At 39.0% G+C, this 22,436-nt stretch overlaps 1 protein-coding gene across 4 annotated transcripts in view; it reads right to left on the bottom strand.

The window, feature by feature from the left end:
• Positions 1-22,436, bottom strand: part of GOLGA4 (golgin A4) — a 106,106-nt gene that overhangs the window by 69,920 nt on the left and 13,750 nt on the right. For 3 of the 4 annotated variants that reach the window (XM_079934742.1, XM_079934743.1, XM_079934744.1), the window contains exons 2-4: positions 21,369-21,458; positions 9,703-9,801; positions 5,649-5,714 (exon numbers count right to left, since the gene is read on the bottom strand). In XM_079934742.1, coding sequence (XP_079790868.1) covers positions 5,649-5,714; positions 9,703-9,801; positions 21,369-21,458 — 255 coding nt within the window. The remainder of the gene's footprint in view (positions 1-5,648; positions 5,715-9,702; positions 9,802-21,368; positions 21,459-22,436) is intronic. The other variant, XM_079934745.1, reaches the window with a different exon arrangement.

Here is a 22,436-nt window from a genome sequence, read left to right as displayed (position 1 = left end):
ACTCTGTTTCAGCCAGGAGGGGACCCTGTGCCTAAGTTCAGCCAATAATGTAAACTATAAGTGGGAATCTAAAGGATGGAACCTTCGGGAGTTCCCTGGTGGTCCAGGGGTTAGGATTCCGTGCTTTTCAGTGCTGGGGCCCGGGTTCAACCCCTGGTCGGGGAACTAAGATCCCACAAGCTGCGTGGTGTGGCCAAAAAAAAAAAAATGGATGGAACCTTCTAGGAGAGATATTATTTTCCTGATAAAAAGGAATATATATGCCTTTTGTCCTGTCAACAATGGAGATGCAATTCCTGGAGGCCAAACTTGTAACTGTGAGGCTGAAAGGCAGTGGGAAGGATGAGAAGGTAAAGGAGGGGGGGACAAGAAGCCAAACGGAGAAGGGTCCTTAATGACTGACTGTCTCTAGTCCTTCTGCTATGTGAAAAACTAAACTCCCATTGGCTCCAACTATTGTCAGGTTTCTGGTACCAAAGACATTCACTGATTTATAACTCATCTTTTAAAAAGCTGATGGGGGTTAGAGAAGGAGAAATGTATAAATGAAAATAAATGAACACAGAGTTACTTTTAGCTCCTTTCTGTCTCCCCCACTTTACATTGTTTGCATTCCTCCTTTTTATTTCCCCAACAGTGTCAGACTTTTATCCTCTACCAGCTGGATATCTGTAGCAGCCTTCTGTTCTCTTGCCTCAAATCTCTTACCTACCAATCTGCCCCTGCCACATGGTCAGCAGGATTGTCTTTCTAAAACATAATTCAGATCATTTCATTCCAATTCCTAAACTGAACTGCCACTAAATATAAAGTTCAAAATCCTTAGCTGATACTCAAGGTTCCCACTTCCCAAGACCCATTTCTCTGTAAAAACACCCCTTCATGTAACAAAAACTTGAGTTCCAACAGGTAACTTCCTGTTCCCTGAATAAATGCATCCTTGTGTGCCTCTGTACTATCACCCAAACTTTCTCTGCGCATGGAAACTCAGACATCCTTCAAAAGTGAGCTCAAGTTTCTGCTCTTCCAGGAAACCTCAGATTTCACCCATCAGAAACAACCCTTCTCAATGGCCTAAGCACTTTACCAGGACCACTACTGGAGCACATACTGCATTCCGACTCACCATTAGTTACTTACTTGCTGATATAACAACTAACTGAATTGTTTATGCCTTAGAACAACTACAGAGACAATACAGCACCGGGGTTAAGACTCAGACTCTGACCAAAACTCCATGATTTGAATCCCAGTTTTACCATTTATTAGCTTTAGGACCTCTTTGTTTCAATTTCCTCATCTATAAATCAACACTACTCTAGTAGGCTGCTGTGAGGATTAAATGAGTAAAAGCATTTAAAATAGTGCCTCTGGGCTTCCCTGGTGGCGCAGTGGTTAAAAATCTGCCTGCCAATGCAGGGGACACGGGTTCAAGCCCTGGTCCGGGAAGATCCCACATGCCGTGGAGCAACTAGGCCCGTGAGCCACAACTACTGAGCCTGCGCGTCTGGACCCTGTGCTCCGCAACAAGAGAGGCCGCGATATGAGAGGCCCGCGCACCGCGATGAAGAGTGGCCCCCGCTTGCCGCAACTAGAGAAAGCCCCCCCACAGAAACGAAGACCCAACACAGCCAAAAATAAATAAATAAATAAATTTAAAAAAAAAAAAAAGGAAAAAAAAATAAAATAAAATAAAATAGTGCCTCATATGCAGGAAGCACTAAATACATTTTCTTATCATTATATCTGCCACACACACCCTCATCCCAGGCTTTATGCTCTTTTAGAACAGAATTCATATTCTCTATCTCTGTAGTCTTGCCTCAGTGCTTTCCACGAAGTAGGTAGTTATTACACATTTGTTCATCTGAACCTTAACCTGGCGATATGCCAATGATGATCTAATGGGAGATCTTTAAATACTCAATGCTCGATCAAAATGATATGTATCACTTTTTACATATAGTACATCTTATTCTAGAATCATCAAAAAGCATTAATACATAATCAATAACACTCAAGAAGAAAAAAATGAAAACATACATCCACAGGATTTCTACAATAACATTCATGATAGTTTTATTCGTAATAGCAGAAAACTGGAAACAGCCCAGGTGTCCATCAATAGGTAAATAACTGCAGAATATTCATTCAAACGAATCCTACACAGCAATAGAAAGGAACAAACTACTGATAACCACAACATGGATGAAATTTCACAAACATAATGCTGAGTGAAAGAAGTCTTCCATAAAAGAGCACATACTTATAAGGTCACTTATATAAAGTTCTAAAATAAGCAAAACTAATGTGTTGTATGGTGGAAAAAAATTACAACACGTTGCCTCTCAGAGGGAAGACCATAAGGGAACTTTCTGGTGTGTTGATAATCTTCTATAACCTGTGCATGGGTTTGGCACATACATTTGTCAAATGTATGTATCGATGTACAAATCAGTCAATGTACATTTGAGGTTTGTATATTTCATTTTATATAAAATTCACTTCAAAATAGAAATTACAAACACTGAACGCTAGATAATGATATACATACTAAAACATTAGTACTGTGGCCTGCGACTTACTCTGAAAGGCATCAGAAAAATAAAATGGATTGAGGGACGAATAGAGGAATGAATATATGGACAGATTTGTGATTAAAAAAAAAAAAAGTACAGGACTTCCCTGGTGGTCCCTAGTGGTTAAGACTCTGAGCTTCCACTGCAGGGGGCATGGGTTCAATCCCTGGTCAGGGAAGTTCCATGTGCCGTGCAGTGCAGCCAAAAAAAGAGAAAAAAGAAAAGAAAAGTAAAATATCAATGATAGAATCTAGGTGGTAGGTATATACATGTTCACTTTATAAAGTTCTTTCCACTTTTCTGTATGATTGAAATTTTTCATAACTGTTGAAAATAAAATTAAAAGCAGTATTCAAAAAATGGCAACAGAAATTTCAAAATTTAATTACACTACTATAATTTCTCTTTTTTAAAAAATTCATAGGGAGTTCCCTGGTGGTCCAGTGGTAAAGAATCCACCTCCCAATGCAGGAGATGCAGGTTTGATCCCTGGTCGGGGAAGTAAGATCCTACATGCCGCGGGGCAACTAAGCTCGCGTGCCACAACTACTGAGCTCGTGTGCCTCAAGGAGACAGTCCATGTGCCACAAACTACAGAGCCCACGTGCTCTGGAGCCCATGTGCCACAACTAGAGAGAGAAAAAACCCACACGCCACAACTAGAGAGAAGTCTGCGTGCCACAACTAAGACCCGAAGCAGCCAAAAATTAAAATAAATAAATACATTTAAAAAATTGACAGAGGTTGACTTGCTTTTAAAAAAAAATCATAAATGATTTTCAAAACCAGACTTTTTCCTATAGTTAAAAAAATAATAGCATATGAGAATGGTCATTTAAATCCCTATGATTTGCTCTATTCAATTTAACAAAATTCTGTTGTTACTTTTTATTGTTTTTACTGAAGTATAGTTGACTTACAATGTTATGTTCATTTCAGGCATAAAACATAGTAATTCGATATTTTTATAGATTACACACCAAAGTTATTACAATATTACTGACTATGTTCCCTGTGCTGTACATTACATCCCTGTAACTTATTTATTTTATAGCTGGAAGTTTGTACCTCTCAATCCCCTTCACCTATATCGCCATCCTCCCCACCCTCCTCAGCTCCGGCAACCACTAGTTTATTCTCATTTTGTTTTAACAGCATATAAACTTAAATGAGGCAATACATGGCAAAAAATTATAGTGGGGTAGACTAATGTTTTTGTCTATCTATGATAATCCTACTATCAATAACTAGCCACTGGTCTTTGGGCAAATAATTTAAAGTTTCATGCCTGATAGAGCATCTATACAATAAGAGGGTAATACTAGATCCTAGATTCATCCTAAACTGCTAAAACACTAAAACTATGATCCAATCAAACTATTTCACAGCTTCTCAGATAAGGATGAATGCTCATACATACCTGTTTTGCAAAATATATTTTTCTCTATTACATGGTGGTATACACTATTTTCAAATATCTGAGTTTTGTAAGTCTGTTTGAGGTAAAATGTCAACTACCTTCATTCCTTTGGAAATGAATGAATAATCATTTTGATTAGCTGAATTTTATGTGCTGCATTAAACAATTTAAGAGTTAACTATTTAACAGAAATTTTTCTGAGATAGGTATACTGCACTTTTCTGCCTTCTTAAATAAAGACAGTGAGTAACCCTTTTTAATGACATCCCCACCACAATCACTACATTGTGTGCCAAACTCTATTGGTTTACAGAGGATGTTCTACCCAGTAGTAAGGGGGTCACAGGCAGCTACACTTTATAAACTCTTGGGCTTGCTTTTCACCATCTCTTCTACCTTGATGTCAACTCTGATTTCCTGCTGCCCAACCACAGTAAGCATTCTACCCACTTTGGGGATACCCCCCGTTCCTAATTTGCTAACAACAACCAACAACCAACTTGTCAGAAATTTGTATAAAAGTAAAAAACAGTCTCTGAGTGAAGGTGTCTCCTTGTTATGAGAATTAAATGAGATCATATACATAAAATGCTTAACAATGCCTGACACACAGTAAACTCAATAAACACAATTAACTTCCTGAATATCACCCATGTTCATTCTTCACCTTAATTAAACTTAAATCTCTCCTGAATTTGATCATAAAGCTGGTTATCTAATTAATTCTAATTAATATTCCTTCAAGATCACTGGATCTGTCCAGTACCATTTAAATTGGTGCCTCCCAATATTTTACCCCTACCTCAAGGCACTAATAGAAAATGATATATCTGTAGAGGACTTAGGGGATGCTGCTCAAAGGCCAGGGACGTGGACTATGCCCAGAGCCTGACCAGCCTCCCTGAAAAGAATGAGACTCTCAGCTCACAGGTAACCTTTTCATGGAGTTTGGAAAGTTAGACAATACTTTAGAATGTTTAATCTACATGATTTAGTTCAGAAATTGCCCATGTTCCTGCTCCAGGTTCACAGAATCAGAAATGTTATTGCTCTACACAGCCACTGTTGAGAACAGCCAGGTTAATGATAATAATCATCACTAAAGCCAAAGAAAAGAAATATTCATCTTAGACACTGCTATCATTAAGATTTTTTTTAATGAATTTCTTTCTTTTTTGGAAGGAGTCAAAAGAAAGTTACATGAGCCCCACTCTCAAAATAACTTTTTAAAATCAAAGATAAACTAAATTCTCTAGTAGTAAGATATTCTGCATTAGAACAAACTTTAAAAGAAATCCCATTTTCTTCACATCTCCCTTCTAGAATATGTAACTCAACATGTCTTTCAAAATTACTTACTCCATAATCTTTTACTATAAAATCAGTCTTTTTTCCCGAAGTTTTCTCTTCAGTGCCATTAGTTTTTTAAATGAGTAATAATGGAATCTTACATGACTGGTATATATATACATGTATTGCTTTCATTTTAAACTTTTTCCAAGAAACCATCAACAAACCTGGATTTACCATAGACATTGTATCAATGTTCAGACATCACTGTTTCAATGTAAAGTCAAATGCTAATAATACTGATTGACTGACATCCTGAAATGACTTGCTATTTCTTTTAAATAACATTAATAACGGACCTGAGGAGTTGTGGGTTCACTTCCATTAACACTGTCGGGAGATTTCATAGCTTGGATAGATGCATTCTAAGAAAAAGAAAGAAACATTGTAAAGAAAGGATCAGAAAACTAAAATTTTAAAACTGTTAAGAACAAAGAAAGGCCAAGTACCAAAACCTATTAGATACATTTATCTGTTAAACAAAATTAGTAATTGTTCACTTATTAGAATTTTTCATGCAAGGCAAAACTAGTATGGTAAGTATTTTAGAAAATTCATTTTGCTATAATATCTGTAACCAAATAGCAAAGATTAGTATGCAGCCAAATTTATTTCAAGCTAATCACATATCTCTCCCCATTACAATCTCCCCAGCTTTAACCTCAATATGAAGTTAACATCAGGGATTCAATTAGCAAAACTCATTCAAGTAGAAAACTATCCAGAAAAAGTAACGTCAATTGTTCCTTACAGTAAAATAATATTTAAAGTTATTTGGGCTAAGCTCTGAAAAATATCTTGGCAACAAGAAATGGAAATGCCTCATTCATTTGAAGCCAGCAGTCTAAATGAAATTGTTATGACAATTTTCAGAAAAACTTATAATTAAAAATAATTTCTTCTACATATGAAAGCATTTTGTTTTCTTTTGTTGGTATGACAAATGCTCCAAGTTACACAACATTCTACTGACTATATCATACCGGCATGAGTTCCATAATGGATGATATTCTTCGAGATTCAAAATTCTACATTGCATTCATAATATACTAAGTGTCTAACTAAAATTAAAGCTATAGAAGCAGCTCATGATAAAATAACTTCCACGTTTTAAACAAAAGCATTCAACGAAATACTAGCCACTATGTTTCAGTAACTTGAAAGTACATTTCCCCTGCAACTCTAGGGCTAACCAAGAAAGGGTCAAATGTATGACTCTTCTTATTCTTAAATACAAGTGGAGAAGGCACTCAGCTTTGCAAAAGTGTTCTCAAATTTTTGAACTCTCATTAGGTATTTGATACTAAGAAATAATTTTAGGTGTGATAAATGTATTGTGGTTATATATTTTTAGTCTTTATCTTTTAGAAATATATACCAAAATACTTAGATATCTGAAATTTGCTTCAAATAATCCCACAGGAATGGGCAGAGGGTGTCTGCATGTGTGGGGAGGGTGGGAGTGGTGTGGTTAGGGAGGTATGGGGGGATGGTAATAAGATGGCCATGACTTATTAATTGTTGACACTGGATAATGGATACTGGGGAAGGGGAAGAAATCTTATGTGACTCATTACTATTTTCACTCTTGCAATACATTTGAATTTTTTCCTCATAAAAGTTTAAATACCTTCTCCCTCTGACATAAAGAGTTATCAAATTTTATCAGTCCAAGACACTTCCTTAAAGTTAAATAGGGGAGAACGGTTGGGGAAACATAGGAATTAACTTTTATCTTCCTGTTCTCTGCCATTTCAAAGAATTGGAAGTCGTATACATGGCATATTATTTGTGTAGCATCATAATTAATGCTTTCCAGCCCTAAAAATATCCTACACTACACACTATAAAATAAAAAAACATACTTCAGAGAAATCAGCAAGTCTCTCTGCCACGCAGTATACCGAAAAGTAAGTTACTGTTAAATTATGGAGAAAGCAAATGAAAGGGCTCCATAAAATATTTAGGTTAGGAAGAAGAGTGGCAAGAAAGTCCATATTCTATTTTAAGTAAATTACTTGACACATGATTGTGGTCCATACAAAAAAAGCTATTCTACAATTGTCTGAAATATCACCCTACCAAACAAACAGCATAACATCTTAAAACTTTTCATCTCTGCATCTATATTTCAATTTACTTGTTATACTATATACCTAAATAAATGCAAGACAGCTAAGGAAAGTATTGGCCTCTGTTACCATGTAAATCTAAGTTAAGAATCTCTAGAAACAAAATTATAGATTTTATCACTACCTGTAATGCCTTCTCCATTTCCGCCCAGCAAATTCTTATTTGTCTTTCAACTTTCAAATGCCCCTTATTTTGTGAAGCTTCATATGGCTGGCCAGAGGGGCTAACACATTTCCTATGCCTGTATTTTCTTCTATGAAGACTTAATTCCTTCGCATTGTTAAGTGTATTCTGACATCTTTGTCTCCATACTAAACTATAAACGCTCGGAGGGCAGGAACCCTACATTTTGCCTGACTGTAGTAGAGGCTCAGTAATTGCTTGTTAAATCTTTATACAGTTACTTCCTTCAGTGTAAGGAGACTTCTGAAGGTCTCCCCCAAGAAAGAAGCCTAAAGAACTAGCTCAACACATGTCACTACTCAGTCACCAACACTTTCCCCTGGAGGCAATTCTTAGATAACAGGAAAACGTTTCTAAAGTGCATTTAACTTAAAAGCACACACAGGTTCCCTGCCAGATTTGTCTTCAATTATGGTGTTTTGTGTATGTGTGTTTTGTTTTTTTGTTTTTTGTTTGTTTGTTTTTAATTTTAGGCCACACTGCGTGGCTCACGTGATCTTAGTTCCCCGACCAGGGACCGAACCCCGTGCCCACAGCAGTGAAAGCGCTGAGTCCTAACCACTGGACCGCCAGGGAATTCCCTTCAATTACGTTTTGTTCAGTCTTTCAACAACTACTTTTGACTACCGAGCACTAAGGATACAGCAACTTTTACAATTTGGGGTAAAGAGAGGCATTTTTCCAAAAACTGAATTAAGGAAAAGTCAGCAATTGGTGAAATAAAATAATGAATTAGACGCTCACTAAATTTTTATTCTACTATAGGTTACGCTATGGTTTTATGTGAGGAGAAATAAGTTTTTATCTGAACAAAACAAAATTTAAATAAGATTAATGCAGACTTTCAGCCTACTTAAATTATTTTAAATAGTTCTAAAGCCTCCATTCTAAAATTATTAGCATTTGTCACAGTAGGATAGGCACTCAATATAAATCATTTTATGTTCTAACGGAAGTGAGCCTGAGAGAAGCTCTTTTTTGTTGTGGTTTTTTAAGGCTCTATTACTACTACATGAAGTGTAATATCCTTTTATGTTTTTAAAATAAGTTGGTAAGTTATCTCTAACTGGGACTCCTGTCTCCCTCTCAAACCAGTATTGAAAACAGTGAGGTGTTAGAGACCACTATACCTGAGAGCCAAGCTAAGGCATTATGAGAACTCTGAGCTGCTTCCTTTTCTAAAACCAAGTTTAGAATGTAATATAAGACTGATACTGGCCATATGCAGACCAAGTCTTTACTGGCTGCATGGATAAATACAGAAGTGTTCTAACTTCATTACTAGCCACTTAATAAATTAAACCAATTCTCACTGTTTAAAAAAACCCCAATCCCATTTCAGTCGGTGTCCATTCTAACAACAAAAGCATCCTTACTAGGCAATCAAACATCCCTAAGTTTTAATTTGCTAAATTAAGAACTCAGATACTTTATGAAGTAAGTCTACTTTCCCCAAGTGAAATTATCTATATATACAAGATTCAAAATTGTATGAATTCACTCAGTTGAAAAACAAACAGGTAACTATTTCCTTTCAAATGTTTAATACACAGAAAACTGGTACTCTCCCCAAATAAGATGCAATTACTTGTTACAGTAGACTCCACCTGCCTACTCAATGTTGTTTAATTATGGATTTACATAAAATGCATTTTTCTTTCCTAAAAATGTGAGTCAAGTCTCAAAATATTCTTGGCCTCCTACCAACAGAGATTCCTAGCAATGCATACCTCTTTTAGTTAATGAGCAAACATTCCCTAGGGAGAAAACTTAAGCGTTTAGACCAAGTGAAAGTATTCTTCACTACATTAAGGAAAACAGTGTTATTTTGTTGCTGTTAAAAAGCTAGCAAAAAACACACCAGCCATCAGAATTCAGCAATTTACTCTCTGATTTTTTTAGAGGGAGGTTAGCAACAGGGCACTGAAGATGCTTTGAGAGATGGTAAGTGACAAGCAACGTGAGATGTGCTTCTAGAATTACCAAATTACTTTGCTTCCCCACAAAGGGAATGCAGAAAGCGGTGGAAGGACTCACCACACAGTCAGTCTGGGTTTTAGGCTGCTTGGAGGAATCCAAAGCAAAGATAGTATACTCAGAGAGAAAAGCAGGCTCTGCTATCATCCCGGCTAGGAGCTGTCTCATTCAGTGTAATGAGCAGAGGTATAAAAATAAAACAAAGGATGAAAGACAAATCATAAGGGAATGTTGCAAAGTGTTCTCACCGCACAGCACACACAACGCTATAATGGCCTTGTGCTACCACCACTGCTGCCACCCATCACTCCACCCATAGAAATAGTAAGTTGCTGGGAAAGGTCAGGAAGGGAGATGAGGTGAGCTGTTTTGGATCTCAAAACTCAACTTTAAACAACTTGCTTATTGGCATACAAATGATATATGCAACAGGCACCACAGCACACAGCACATCTGGCAATTCAGTATGAGAGCCTATACCAGTAAGAACAATACATGGTAAAGAACACAAAGCCTTAGTATAACAAATATTAAGCCACTCATTTTTATATATTCAAAAAGACAGCATGGAAATTTATGGGGAGTATAAACACATAAAACTTTAAATAATCATTTATTTCTACTTATATACAAATACAGTTTTCTCCAATACACACAGAAGAAACTTTTGAAACAAATTTATAATAAGTTTTAAGGATAAATTCTACTATACTAGGTCTTTTGATATATATTCTCTTCTGAGCTTCAATTTTCTTTCAGAAACTGTATACTATACACCAAAATACTAGCTATCATGAATTAGATGTATAAGAAATTATAATTAAAATGAACTTTTTCATGGTGGGGGTTACACAAACATACATATGTAATAAAACTGCATAAAACTACACACACACACACACACACACACACACATATAAAACAGGTGAAATTTGAATAAGCTCTGTGGATGTCACAGAGGTTACCAATGTCAATTTCCTTGTTTTGATAGGGTACTACAGTTATATAAGATGTTACCTTTGGGAGAAACTGGATAAAGGGTACACAGAGCCTCCCTAAAAAGAAATTTTTTAACCTCCCATGAATCTGATTATTTCAAAATAAAAACTTTAAAAAACAAAAGTTTTGAAACATTAACTTAGCAGTTAATGTATGTTATTATATAATATATAATGAAGAATTATGTCATAAAATAAATGTCTGCAAAAGTTTAAAAACTTACACTTTTCATCTCAGTGCTCTAGAGTTATGGATGACTAGAGCCGTCACTAACTCTTCATCTGGTCCTACATTAGAGGTCACCTTACAGATGAGACAAATTTTTTTTTAAAGTCTTTTTTGGTTATGTTAATAACTGGTACTCTTTGGGTAGGATTCAAGAATTGATCTTACACTAAACCCTAAAATTTAGTGCAGTAGTATACTAAAATACACTAGATGCCTGTTTGGCTCTAGGGTATCATATAGTTTCCACTCCTGCTGAAAATCTTACTCTCCCAGAAACTCAGAAAGGTCATCTTTTGAGTGGATGTTATCTTAAGTTAAATGCTATACAAATTCACTCTTCTTAGGCTTCCAAAGTTAATTTTTGAAATGAAGTCACTCTTCATATCACATAAGAAAATAATTTAAAATTTCACAGTTAAGAGTAGATTTGGGGCTTCCCTCATGGCGCAGTGGTTAAGAATCTGCCTGTCAATGCAGGGGACACGGGTTCGAGCCCTGGTCCAGGAAGATCCCACATGCCACGGAGCAACTAAGCCTGTGTGCCACAATTACTGAGCCTGCGCTCTAGAGCTTGCGAGTCAAAACTACTGAGCCCAAGCGCCACGTTACTGAAGCCCGCATGCCTAGAGCCCATGCTCCACAACAAGAGAAACCACCACAATGAGGAGCCCGCACACTGCAACGAAGAGTAGCCCCCACTCACCGCAACTAGAGAAAGCCTGCGCGCAGCAACGAAGACCCAACACAGCCAAAAATAAAAATAAATTAAATAAATAAATCTATTTTTTTTAAAAAAAGTAGATTTGGAATTTTAAGAGAAAAACACAAAAGCTGTATAGAAACCAGTACAGAAACACATGCTGACCAAACATTTCAAAAGAAAGTGCTACCAAACAACGATTTACATTCCATGCCATAGCCCAAGTAAAAAAGCAAAGTATGTCCAAATTAGTTTCCATTGACAGCTATTTCAAAGCCTAAGGAGGCTTCCTCCCCACTTGTGGTCCTTGTCATTTGCTTCTTATGCCTATCAAAGTCTCCCAAGATTCAGTTCTCAAATATCCTCAATAAGTCTGTCTCAACTCTTTCAAACTGTTGAAATTCTAATTCAAATCTGCTAAGAATTTAATTCGCCTCTTCTGTGTGGTCCCATCAGTTGAACTAACACTGACTAAAGTTTTATGTATCTCAACATTCATGACGACTACCTAAAACTCCGATCAGATATGTGTTGAAAGCTTTCAATCTATCCTCCATGTCTCTTACTCTTAGATAATTATCTATCTCTATCTCTGTGTTTTTGGTGGGATTACTCAGTATTCTTTTCAAACTCCCTAATTTTCCCTTGAACTGGGACCAGTCTGAGTTTTATTCTGATTTACATTCTTATATCATTTTTTTTTATTTCCAGGATTTCTAATAGGTTCTTTTTCATATCTACCTAGTCTATTTTTTGGCCTCTTTTTTCCCCACAATTCTCTGTTCTTTTTAAGAAAACTATTACTTCATTTATCCTACTGAAAATACTTGTTTCAAAGTCTTATCCAGACTGCCCTTTTAATTATTCTAATTTCACCTGGAATAAATTGATATCCCAATCCCTATTTTTACTGGCTGTCTTCTTAGCATTTATTTTAGCATTTTCATTTACAGGCTTATTTTGAGGAAGGTATTTTCCTTCTCCTTCCTCCTGTGCTCATCCCTCCTTATCCAGTTAATCTGATTCCCTGGGCCCCAGTTTGGGTTTCCTGCCCTATCACAACACAGAGGTTATCACAGATTCAGTCACTAAGCTGATGCGAGGTTTGGTTCAGTTGTTGGTCATGAAGCCTCCCTAGAGACAGCAGCTTCTCACAATGGGCCACAGAGAGCTCTATGCATCAGCTGGGAAACGCTTTTTTCAACCTCCTTTCACCAGTGCCATGAGCCCCACTTTAGCCTCTGGCTTGCAGCACTCAATCAAACTCTGGCAGCACAGAACCCTCCTAGTCCTTCTCAACCAGAGTTCAAAGAGAAAATTAAGTCTAAAGCCAGCAGAAAGGCATCTGCTACCTAGCATCCACTGTATGTAATGAATTAATATGTCTCCTATGTACTAATGTACCTCCTATTAGGAGAGGGACCCTAAAAAGTTTAGTATCTTTTAGTATCTCTGCCTTGAAGAGAAGAGGTCCTGTTTCTATCTTCACAGACACTGTTATATATAGCTATTAGTAGCAACACCTACTTTTTTGAGTCAAATTCACTTCCTTATTATTTGCAATAATGTATACCTTAAGAAGTACACAATATACTCAGTAGAAGATACAAGAAAAAAACTGCCTATAGTAGCAGCAGGTGAGAAAATATGCAGTACAGACTGTGGTTAAATCATTTTGACCAAATCGAAGGTCATGAATTAAGGCCCTATTTTGTCTATATGGATATTTCCACTATACATAAAGTTAAAGACATACAAAGCCATTAAACAAAAAAGATAGCAAAAAAGGACTGATGAGCACTGAAAAGACCAAGGCTATATAAAGATGGCAAAAAACAGATATCAGGCCAGAAAACCAGGAAAGTAACAAAACAGATTCAAGTAATTTCTGCTAAGTCCCAGGGCATCTGGGACTTGAGAAAAATAAGTCATCAAAGATCAGCATGCCACTCCAATCCTGAGAATGCTCACTACACTCATCAAGAAAGTGGAATCAAACACTGGTTCATATTTTGTTTGACAGAGTAAAATAAAAAGAGAGAAGATTCATATTATATTACTAATATCAGGAATAAAAGAGGAAAAATTACTACTGCATTTACAGAAATAAAAAGGATTATAAGGCAATGCTACAAACAACTGTATGCCAACAAACTGGACAACATGGATGACACAGACAAATTCCTAGACAGACACATATTACCAAAACTGATGCAGGGAGGAACAGAAAATATCAACAGAACTATAAAAAATGAAGAGATTGATGAGGGTATTGAGGCTGTGCCTAGGATCCCCAGGAAAGAGTACCAGGTCAACTGGACAGATCAGCCATCTGTGCAGGATGAAACAGCGCCACAGAGCCGCAGACCTCAGGGTCAGTGCACATCACCCTACTCTCCTTTGCCTTTAACGTCTACAATCATATAGATGATTTTTTACAGCCCTATAAGGAAGCCTGAGACACTGCAATCAAAGACAGACTTATTTAGATTTACATATAATATTTACTAATATGGGAAAATAGACATTAGGATTTTCAGCAATAGCTGAAAAAAGGTAAAACATTTAATTGATGGAAATATCAACTTAATGAAACCATTCTACTTCCCAAGCATTCTAGATTACATAGACTTTACTGTACCTACTGGAGAGATGGGACAAATATTTATAATTTGAATTAAACTTCCACATTTTGCTAAAAATAAACTTAAAACTAAAAGTGAGGATCCCATCACTGACAGAGTATCTTCCATCTTAGAGGTTTAACAAGATGAAAAACCTGGGGCTGGGGGTGGGGGGGGTGCGGCATGGTGACTAACAATTTTTTTCTATTTTTTGCAACAGGAAAAAGAAATTATATTTTCATTGACTTGTTTTGTAAATCTGGATTTTTACATTAGGTTAAGATGATACATCTGTATTTACCATTTACCTTAAGGTGGATTATGGTACAAGATGGATCTGTCTTTAGACTTTATCCATCAAGCTTTAAATTTTTTTTTTAACATCTTTATTGGAGTATAATTGCTTTACAATGGTGTGTCAGTTTCTGCTGTATAACTAGGTGAATCAGCTATACATATACATATATCCCCATATCTCCTCCCTCTTGCATCTCCCTCCCACCATCCCTATCCTACCCCTCTTGGTGGTGCACACAAAGCACTGAGCTGATCTCCCTGTGCTATGCGGCTGCTTCCCACTAGCTATCTATTTTACATTTAGTAGTGTATATAAGTCCATGCCACTCTCACTTTGTCCCAGCTTACCCTTCCCCCTCCTCATGTCCTCAGGTCCATTCTCTGTAACAGGATAATTTTATGTAATGTCCTTTATAAGTTAATCATGAAATTTCAAAGTCCTTTATTTATTGTAAAATAAGTTGAACTAAAGTTTACATTTCACTTTGTGGTCAAAAACATCTTTTAGAGTTGTTAGAAAATGCTTAAAAAGCAAGGAGACGGGGCTTCCCTGGTGGCGCAGTGGTTGAGAATCTGCCTGCCAATGCAGGGGACACGGTTCGAGCCCTGGTCTGGGAGGGTCCCATGTGCCACGGAGCAACTGAGCCCATGAGCCACAACTACTGAGCCTGCACGTCTGGAGCCTGTGCTCCGCAGCAAGAGAGGCCGCGATAGTGAGAGGCCCCCGCTTGCCGCTGCTGGGGAAAGCCCTCACACAGAAACGAAGACCCAGCACAGCCATAAATTAATTAATTAATTAAAAAAAAAAGCAAGGAGACGAAGTGATGATACTGCTTTGGCTTTCAATCAGAAACCATTCCTTAAACTATACCTATAAGCACAGGACCTTTAGTATTGAAATTTGGGAAGAAATAAAAACTAACCGTTAGCTTACTTAGCCTGCTGTAAAAGAATGCTCAAACCACCCCTTTCAGAAAGGATTATTTTGTAAAGATATATTCAATTTTAATGTTTTAAAGCATCCTAGATAAATCCTTTTTAAAAAGCAATAGTAGCAATCAACAAGTTGTTTTCAAGGTTTCTACTATATTATATGTAAACCAATATACCATAATATTAACCAATATAGTAAGTGTAGGAATGATGCCATTAACACTGACTGCAAAAAGTGTTTTCACTACTCAGTACTGCAGCTTTCATTCCAACTGGTTACACATATAAACTAAGTTCAACAACATTAAACTTGAAATCATAAAGTTAAAGAATTGCAATACTGCAAATAATGCATAAGAAAATAAGATCTCAAAGAAAGTATGCATATACTTTATACTCTTAAGTACTTTGTCAGATCATTTAAATACATAAACCAAGGACACAGTATATATGCCATTAACTTTGAATGCAAAAACTATGAAGTTTTTAAGTTTATTTTGCTATCAACATCTATTAAATAAAGGTTTTTTTAAATTATGTTTTAAAATAACATCAAGGCAGTTTGGAAAAATCTTTCAAATTTTTTAATTTGCATACACCCTTACGACCCAGCAATCCCACTCTTAGAAATCTATCCTAAAGAATAACAGCATTGAAGACCAAAAGACAACCCTCAGAATGGGAGAAAATATTTGCAAATGAAGCAACTGACAAAGGATTAATTTCCAAAATTTACAAGCAGCTCATGCAGCTCAATAACAAAAAAACAAACAACCCAATCCAAAATGGGCAGAAGACCTAAATAGACATTTCTCCAAAGAAGATATACAGACTGCCAACAAACACATGAAAGAACGCTCAACATCATTAATCATTAGAGAAATGCAAATCAAAACTACAATGAGATATCATCTCACACCACTCAGAATGGCCATCATCAAAAAATCTAGAAACAATAAATGCTGGAGAGGGTGTGGAGAAAAGGGACTCTTGCACTGCTGGTGGGAATGTGAATTGGTTCAGCCACTATGGAGAACAGAATGGAGGTTCCTTAAAAAACTACAAATAGAACTACCATATGACCCAGCAATCCCACTACTGGGCATATACCCTGAGAAAACCAAAATTCAAAAGGAGTCATGTACCAAAATATTCATTGCAGCTCTATTTACAATAGCCCGGAGATGGAAACAACCTAAGTGCCCATCATCGGATGAATGGATAGAGAAGATGTGGCACATATATACAATGGAATATTACTCAGCCATAAAAAGAAATGAAATTGAGCTATTTGTAATGAGGTAGATAGACCTAGAGTCTGTCATACAGAGTGAAGTAAGTCAGAAAGAGAAAGACAAATACCGTATGCTAACACATATATATGGAATTTAAGAAAAAAAAACTGTCATGAAGAACCTAGGAGTAAGACAGGAATAAAGACACAGACCTACTGGAGAACGGACTTGACGATATGGGGAGGGGGAAGGGTGAGCTGTGACAGGGCAAGAGAGAGGCATGGACATATATACACTAACAAACGTAAAGTAGATAGCTAGTGGGAAGCAGCTGCATGGCACAGGGGTATCGGCTCGGTGCTTTGTGACCGCCTGGAGGGGTGGGATAGGGAGGGTGGGAGGGAGGGAGACGCAAGAGGGAGGAGATATGGGAACATACGTATATGTATAACTGATTCACTTTGTTATAAAGCAGAAACTAACACACCATTGTAAAGCAATTATACCCCAATAAAGATGTTAAAAAAAAAGAATAAAATTACAAAAAGTGACATTAGCAACCATTCTAGAAGAAGCACACAGCCTCTATAGAAATACAAGTAAATTCGCTCTTTTTCCTTAAAGGAGCATTCAAGTGCATTTTGTTCATTTTTACAGTAATGAAAGAGAGTGCCCTTCAGTCAATTTTCAGGACCTGGTACAAATTATTATATTTTCTCCCTTTAAATGTCAAGGGCAAAAAGTGGAGGGCTCCCCAGCCACCCAGAGCCAAGCGCCTGGGCCAGCAGTGGGAGCTGAAGGATCCCCTGTGCTCAGAACACAGGGGCGCCCCGCGAGGCCCCGGGTCCGCGAGGCCCCAGGTGGGTCCGCGAGGCCCCGAGTGAGTCCTTGAGGCCCCCGGTCTGGCGCGCGCAGGACCTAGTGCCCAGAGGTTCCGACACCCCACGAACTGTCCCACATCCCGATGCCAACGGTCGCCTCAGCGCCGTAAGCTTCGCGTCTACAGACTTCGGGGCCGCCCAGAAGCCAAAGCCCGTCGAAGGTCCGACCCCGCTGACCCGCGAGCATGGGCAGCTACCTGAGCATGTACCTGGGCACGGCCAAGGCCGTGCAGCCAGCCCACGCCCAGAAGCGCTGGTCCCCATGGTCCCCATGGACCGGGCCTGCCCGCGGCACTTGCCTCCCGATGGGCCGGGACGGGCGCCCAATCCTGTCCTTCCGCCGCCGCCGCCAGGATCATGAGCTCTGGTTCCGCTGCAGGCGGCCGCTCCCCGCCGCCCTGCGCAGCTGGAAGTACTACCCGATCCGTGGGTCCTCGGTGCCCCAGGGCTGGAGGCGCCTTCCCAGCGGGCCGCCCCTCCGCACCTCCTCGGGGCTGGGGTTTTCCGGCCATGGCAACGGTTTCACGATGAGGTCCCAGTGGAACGCCCACCTCTCCTGCCACATGCAGAGCCTGGTGGACATCCGTACCGCCCCCGCTGAAAGCCTAAGCAGCTTGTCCACCTGTCCGTCCAGCCAGGAATCCCTGGACCCCTGTGCCAAGGAGACTGCGCTGAGGGCCCTCAGCCGATGCGAGGAAGGACAAAGGCGGCTCGACGGGCCTCTCAGGTCTGAGAGCCCCGAGCCCAGGCTGTCGGCCTTCCGGCCAGTGATGAGGAATGGAGTGGTCCCTGTCTTTGTGCCCAGGCCGGGGCCTCTGAGAAGAAGCATCTGCTCCGGGTGCAAGCGCCTCCGAGAAGAGGACACTGAGCCCCGGCCTGACCAGCAGCCCTGTCTGAGCCTTCCCTGTCTGCCGCCCACCCTGCTGAGGCCCCCCCACCCCCCACCCGCCCAGGGCACAGTCACAGAGCCTCGCTGGAGAGATGGGGGCGGATCAGCACTCCCAGGCCTGGGCCTCCTGCAGCCTGACGTCCCCCTTGAGTCCTGAGAGCCAAGGCCACCTCCTCCTGACATTCAAACCCACATTTCTTTTACCCAGCTGACCCCTGCCCTACCCCTGCCTGAGTCACTGGCACGGACCGCCAGGCCAGCTCCCTCCACTCCAGCCAGGAGCTGCCAAGCCCCAGAGCCACCTCTCCTACCTGCAGAGCCCGCCCTGAGGAAGCACCGCTGACATCCAGGCCTGCACTCCCTCCTGCCCACCCACCCTTGCTGCCTTTGCCCCTGAGAAGACCCTTCTCAGAGGACCCTTCTCAGGAAGGCGTGCTTCTCCCCTATTGCCCACTTCATACAGTTTAAAGGTTGTTCTTATTTTAAATAATACTAAAATAGCTTCATTATCCTAAAAAAAAAAAAAGTTTCTCAGAATACTACTTTCCATCCAAATCACTGTTCGAGAATACATGTTTTTTAATACTTAAAAAAAAAAAGAATAACAGCACTGTAACTTATGCATTATGTAAAATGCTCAGTCCAGTACTACTTTTAATATTGAAAAGATTATAAAATTTGACTCATAATATTGAGCCTTTTCCCTAACTAATCTATAGAGTCAGTGCAATCCCAATAAAAATCTCTACAGGTTTCTTTGTTGTCAGTGCTATATTTTATTTTGTTTTGAGTTTGTTTTGTAAGACTTGAAAATCTGATTGTAAAATTTATGTGGAATTATATGGAAAGGTACAAGAATTACTAAGACATTCAAGAAGAACAAGGTAGGAGTGCTATGGACTGCATATGTCCCCCAAAATTCATATACTGAAGCCCTAACCCCCAAGGATATTTAGTGATGGTATTTGGAGGCAGAGCCTTTGGGAGGTAATTAGAGTTAAATGAGGTAATGAGGGCAGGGCCCTCATGATGGGATTACTGTCCTTATAAAAGAAAAAGATACAAGAGAGCTGCCTCCCCACTCCTCCATCTCTCCCTAAGTGCATGCAACAAAGAAAGGCCATGCTAGAACATCATGAGATGACAGCTGTGTGCAAATCAAGAAGAGGGCCCTCACCAGATACTGAATCTGTTGGCATCTTGATCCTGGACTGCCCAGCCTCCAGAACTCTTGAGAAGTAAATGTCTGTTGCTTAAGCCACCCAGTCTATGGAATTCTGGTTTTAAAACTAAGACAGGGAAGACCTGCTCTAATAAAGGCAAGATTTAACATAAAACTATAGTTATGAAGACAGTGTGGGATCAGATCAAAGACAAAGCAAATGACAGAACAGAAACAAGAGTCCAGAAATCCACTCAATGGACACTTAGTTTCTGAAAAAAAGGTAGCACAGTACAGCAGTATGGAAAGAATGGAACAACTGGATAGCTATGTGGGGAGGGGGGCGGTGGTGAAACTTGATCCCTACCTCACACCATACTGAAAAAAATCTTTTCCAAATGGAGTATAGATCCAAATGTGAAAGGTAAAACAGGATAATAATGGGAAATACTCTGAAGGGCAAGAAAAGAATACTAAAAAATGAAAAACACTAGCCATAAAATAAAATATTGATAAACTGGAATGCATTAAAACTAAGAACTTCTGTTCAAAAGACACCATTAACAGAGTAAAAGGCAAGCCACAGAGTGGAAGCAGATATTTGCAAGGCATGTATCCAATAAAAAACTCCTATCCACACTATATAAAAAAGAACTCCTACAAATAAGACAAAGATAAACCAATAGAAAAATGAGCAAGAGACTTAAGTAAGCACTTCGCAAAATAAGTTATCAGTACACAGATGAAAAATGATCAATCTTATTAGTCATCAGCGAAACGCAAATTAAAACTACAATAAGAGAACATTACACACCCACCAGAATGGCTGAAATTAAAGACTAGCAAGGATATAGAGCAACAAGAACTTGGGAAGGTAAAATTGGGAAGGTGGGAAGGTAAAATTCTACAACTATTCTGAAAAACAATGGGCATTACCTTCAATGGTAAAACTATGTATACCCTTTAACCCAGTGATTCTACTCCTAAGTACATAGCAAAAGAAATGCTGGTACATGTGTAGCAAAAGAAATATACAAGAATGTTCACAGCAGCATAATTCATAATAGCCAAAAATTAGACAGCCCAAAGGTTTAACTATAAGGTTTACAACAGAAAGCATACTTAAGTGGTACTATAAAAATTTAAAAAGTTAAAAAAAAGAAGGAAGCAAATATCAAGAAGTCAGGATGATGGTGCTCTTCTGTGGGGAAGGGAAGTAGCACTCTAGTGCTGGCAGTGTTCCTTTTCTTGACCTGGGTGGTGGTCACACAGGGATTCACTTCATAATAATTCACTGATTTATGCATGTATTTTTTATCCTTTTTTCTCTTATCCTCTTTTTACCCTTATTTGTGTACTTATGTTTTACTTGCATGACTCTTATAATCCTTCACAGAAAGAAAAAAAGTTGGAAAAAAAATCTAATCTGAGTTATAGTGCCAGCTCCAAGTCACATGGAATTAGGAGTTACTTCACAGTTTCCAATCACTAGCTTGAAAATATAGGACTTCTCCCCACATAATGCTATGCTGAACAAATTGTTATCAAATCATTCTGAAAATTTCAAATATTAAAGGCAAAGTATATTATCCTCTCAAATTAAGATATTCAAAGAAAACACACTTTACAAAAGTAACAGTACTATTTGAAAAAAAAATTGTACTAAAAAAATACCTAGGAATTAAGTAATTTCCCATTTTGTTATCAACAGTAGCATTACATTTTAAATTAATAAGCTTCTTGTAAAAGATTTATTGAAGAAGAAATTCCAAACATACCTCTCTATTGGGTGTACCTTCATCAAGCTGCTCTGTAAATGAAGACGTCCTGCTCCTGGTTCTCGTTGGCGTTGAAGAATTGGAGGAAGCCTAGATTTAAAAATTATTGCACAAATTAGAAAGACTACATTGATGAGCGCACTATGTACTAAGTAGTCCTTCTCATAGTCCATGCCCAAAGAACCCAGTGAAAGGAAGGAAAAGAGCAAATACATGAAAAACAGAAAAGGATAACTGAAACATAATCAACTAGCAGACCCAGGCTATCTACTGGGTCCTTGGTCTGATTCTGCCACCAACTAGAACTATGATCTTAGCTAAATTAACATTTTGAGGGCTAAAATTAACCTCAAAAATAAGGTCGTGATTATAACATAAGATGATAACATTAGGACTTCCCTGGTGGCGCAGTGGTTAAGAATCCTCCTGCCAATGCAGGGGACACGAGTTCAATCCCTGGTCCAGGAAGATCCCACATGCCGTGGAGCAACTAAGCCTGTACGCCACAACTACTGAGCCTGCGCTCTAGAGCCCGCGAGTCACAACTACTGAGCCTGCGTGCCACAACTACTGCAGCCTGCACACCCAGAGCCCATGCTCCGCAACAAGAGAAGCCACCGCAATGAGAAGCCCGCATACCACAAAGAAGAGTAGCCCCCGCTCACTGCAACTAGAGAAAGCCCACGTGCAGCAACAAGGACCCAACGTAGCCAAAACTAAATAAAATTTTATTTAAAAGAAGATAACATTAGGGGCAACTGAAACCAGGTGAGAAGTATATGAAAACTCTCTGTACTATCTTTGCAACTTTCCTATAAATCAAAATTATTCCAAAGTTAAAAGTTCATTAAAAAATAAGGTTGTCGGGGCTTCCCTGGTGGCGCAGTGGTTGAGAATCCGCCTGCCGATGCAGGGGACACGGGTTCATGCCCCAGTCCGGGAAGATCCCACATGCTGCGGAGCGGCTAGGCCCATGAGCCATGGCCGCTGGGCCTGCGCATCCGGAGCCTGTGCTCCGCAACAGGAGAGGCCGCAACAGTTAGAGGCCCGCGTACCGCAAAAAAATAA

Source organism: Stenella coeruleoalba (assembly GCF_951394435.1).
Source record: "Stenella coeruleoalba genome assembly, chromosome: 10".
NCBI classification, from domain to species: Eukaryota; Metazoa; Chordata; class Mammalia; order Artiodactyla; family Delphinidae; genus Stenella; species Stenella coeruleoalba.
Note: the sequence above shows the minus strand (reverse complement) of the source record. Positions and strands in the feature narration are given on the sequence as shown.